Raw genomic sequence first — 2,221 nt, 5'->3', positions numbered from 1 at the left:
ATTACAATAGGAGGTACTACAGGACCATGTGTCCATTGTAATGGATCTTGTCCACTATGTATAGCTTTTGTGGCAAAACCTTTCTCCATTGGAATTCTATTAAACACAATTTGTTTTACATATCTATTGCACCACTTAATAAAAACTAATTCACAGTGAAATGCAATAATCTTTATTAATTAAAATACATTTTGAAATAATTTAGTTCTATGGCAATTAGTAAGTGCAGCATATTGCTATCATGAAAAAAATTACATCATAATTGTTCACATGCTGATAAAGAGTTCACATAAAATAAAAATAAATTTTTTAATCGATATATTTATTTGCAATTATTGAGAAACGAAATTTACTTACCTAAATTACGAATTTTCAATCAGAAAAAAAGTATGTATATTATAACACAAATGTAACAAATTGCACAAACTGATTAATAATTATATGACTCCAAATTTTAGCAACACGTGCTCTTCTCGTGCTCTGCTCTTTAATGCTACAATGACGATTCCATTTATGGCAGTGGCTATTATCAATTTAAGTACCACACACATGCTTAAGAGAACATGTAACACATTGCAGCGACCCATTGGTTATCGCCGCTAACCGAATTCGCTTATTGCTTGTTGTCTTCCATGAAAATTTTTGTTCATTTCATCAGTTTGTAATATCGAAGTGTATTGCATTATTGAGATATCGTTATGACAATTTAAATATTATAAAGTAGAAATAAAAATTGCCTATTTAACAAACAATAATGGTTTCATGTTTCTTCTTTAAATTTTTTGGTTGATATTTTTAGAAAATAATACAAAATAATGTATGCACAAAAATGATAAATAATTATTGTAATAGTTCAAAATCAATTTTTATAAACACTGTGATAATAATTTCATTTTTCCATTCATAAGTACAATTTACAAATTTTCAAAACCACCGTTTATTTTATTAGGGTCTTTTTCAGAATATTAAAGTTCATTCAATATTTAAAAGTAGAGTTTGTAACAATTCATTGTTTCTTTTGTAATAAAATGTGACATAATTTGACATTCGTAGAATCAATTTATACATAATAGAGAGTTCTAAAACAAGACATATTTAATAATACTTTTTTTACTTGTAATTCAATTAAAATATTGAAAATATCAAAATCTAGAAGACGATATACACTCATAGTTTCAAAAGACAGCATTGGTCTGTTCTTATAGACGACGAACATGTCGACCAATGCGATGCATTCCCACCATAATTAAATCGATATTTACTTGATTATTCGGCGAGCTATCAACCTTCCGCGAGTGAAGTTTCTTCGTCTAACGAATTATTTTGATTGATATACTAAACACCATTTTTGAAAAAAGTAACGCTGTGAAATGAAAAAAGGAAAGAAAATTGTTATTTCGTTTTTATTGTTATTTTTTATAAATGTTGTACGTAGTGATATGTTTTATAGTCTCGTAAATCGAGAGGATCCTTGTATTAATTTGTGTGAAAAAACACCGTTATCTTTCACAAATGTACATATTACATTAGCAAACACATCTCTATAAATTACATATCATAAACAAACAAATTAATGATGGAAATGACGTTTACATTCTAGAGTAAATATGTCAAGTCATGCTGTCAACGAGGATGTAGATTCTTCAATTTAGTAGACTTACATTATGGATTAGAACCAAACAGCTTAAATGGTACCAGAGATGCCTGTGAAGCTTGTGTGTAAAACATATTTTAATGATTATTATAGTATTTAACTTAAAACTAAAAGTTCTTTTAATTATAAAGTAAATATTTTATTAAATACCTTCAGAAATAAATGTTAATGTATCTTTATTTTGTTGTAGCATGTACAGAAGCATACACAGCACCACAAGATCGCTATGCATGTAGCACTGGTTGTGGTTTCATGGCCAAACAGCGTGTTTCAGATTTATTATCACTTTTTTCTGTTGCCGTCTATGTAGAAGAAGGAGTAGACCCTAACATACTTTTAATGTCACCTGATATACCTGAAAATGACATTTTAAGTGATCCAGGTCTGCGAAAGGAACTTCTTCCAGGATGGTGGGATTTCAATGGATTTAAATTGCCACAAACATATATTAAAACTGTTCCATTAGATGCTGGGGTAAGTTTTTCATTATACATTTTGAAATAAAAATGTTGATAATATAATTTCTATTATTTGACAAATATTTAACAAAAAATGTAAAATTTTGTT

At 28.1% G+C, this 2,221-nt stretch overlaps 2 protein-coding genes across 2 annotated transcripts in view; one reads left to right on the top strand and one right to left on the bottom strand.

The window, feature by feature from the left end:
• The window catches only part of LOC108574353 (putative cystathionine gamma-lyase 2), a 2,272-nt gene extending 1,889 nt beyond the window's left edge, over positions 1-383 (bottom strand). Inside the window, exons 1-2 of the mRNA XM_017936932.1 lie at positions 358-383; positions 6-96 (exon numbers count right to left, since the gene is read on the bottom strand). Of these exons, the coding sequence (XP_017792421.1) occupies positions 6-89 (84 nt within the window). The 5' untranslated portion in view covers positions 90-96; positions 358-383. The remainder of the gene's footprint in view (positions 1-5; positions 97-357) is intronic.
• A 918-nt stretch (positions 384-1,301) lies between these two features.
• LOC108574386 (transmembrane protein 59-like) overlaps positions 1,302-2,221 on the top strand; it is a 1,345-nt gene continuing 425 nt past the window's right edge. Inside the window, exons 1-3 of the mRNA XM_017936967.1 lie at positions 1,302-1,514; positions 1,601-1,715; positions 1,845-2,128. Coding sequence (XP_017792456.1) covers positions 1,371-1,514; positions 1,601-1,715; positions 1,845-2,128 — 543 coding nt within the window. The 5' untranslated portion in view covers positions 1,302-1,370. The remainder of the gene's footprint in view (positions 1,515-1,600; positions 1,716-1,844; positions 2,129-2,221) is intronic.

Source organism: Habropoda laboriosa, unplaced genomic scaffold (assembly GCF_001263275.1).
Source record: "Habropoda laboriosa isolate 0110345459 unplaced genomic scaffold, ASM126327v1 scaffold205, whole genome shotgun sequence".
NCBI lineage: Eukaryota > Metazoa > Arthropoda > Insecta > Hymenoptera > Apidae > Habropoda > Habropoda laboriosa.
This window is presented reverse-complemented; position numbering and strand designations above follow the sequence as displayed.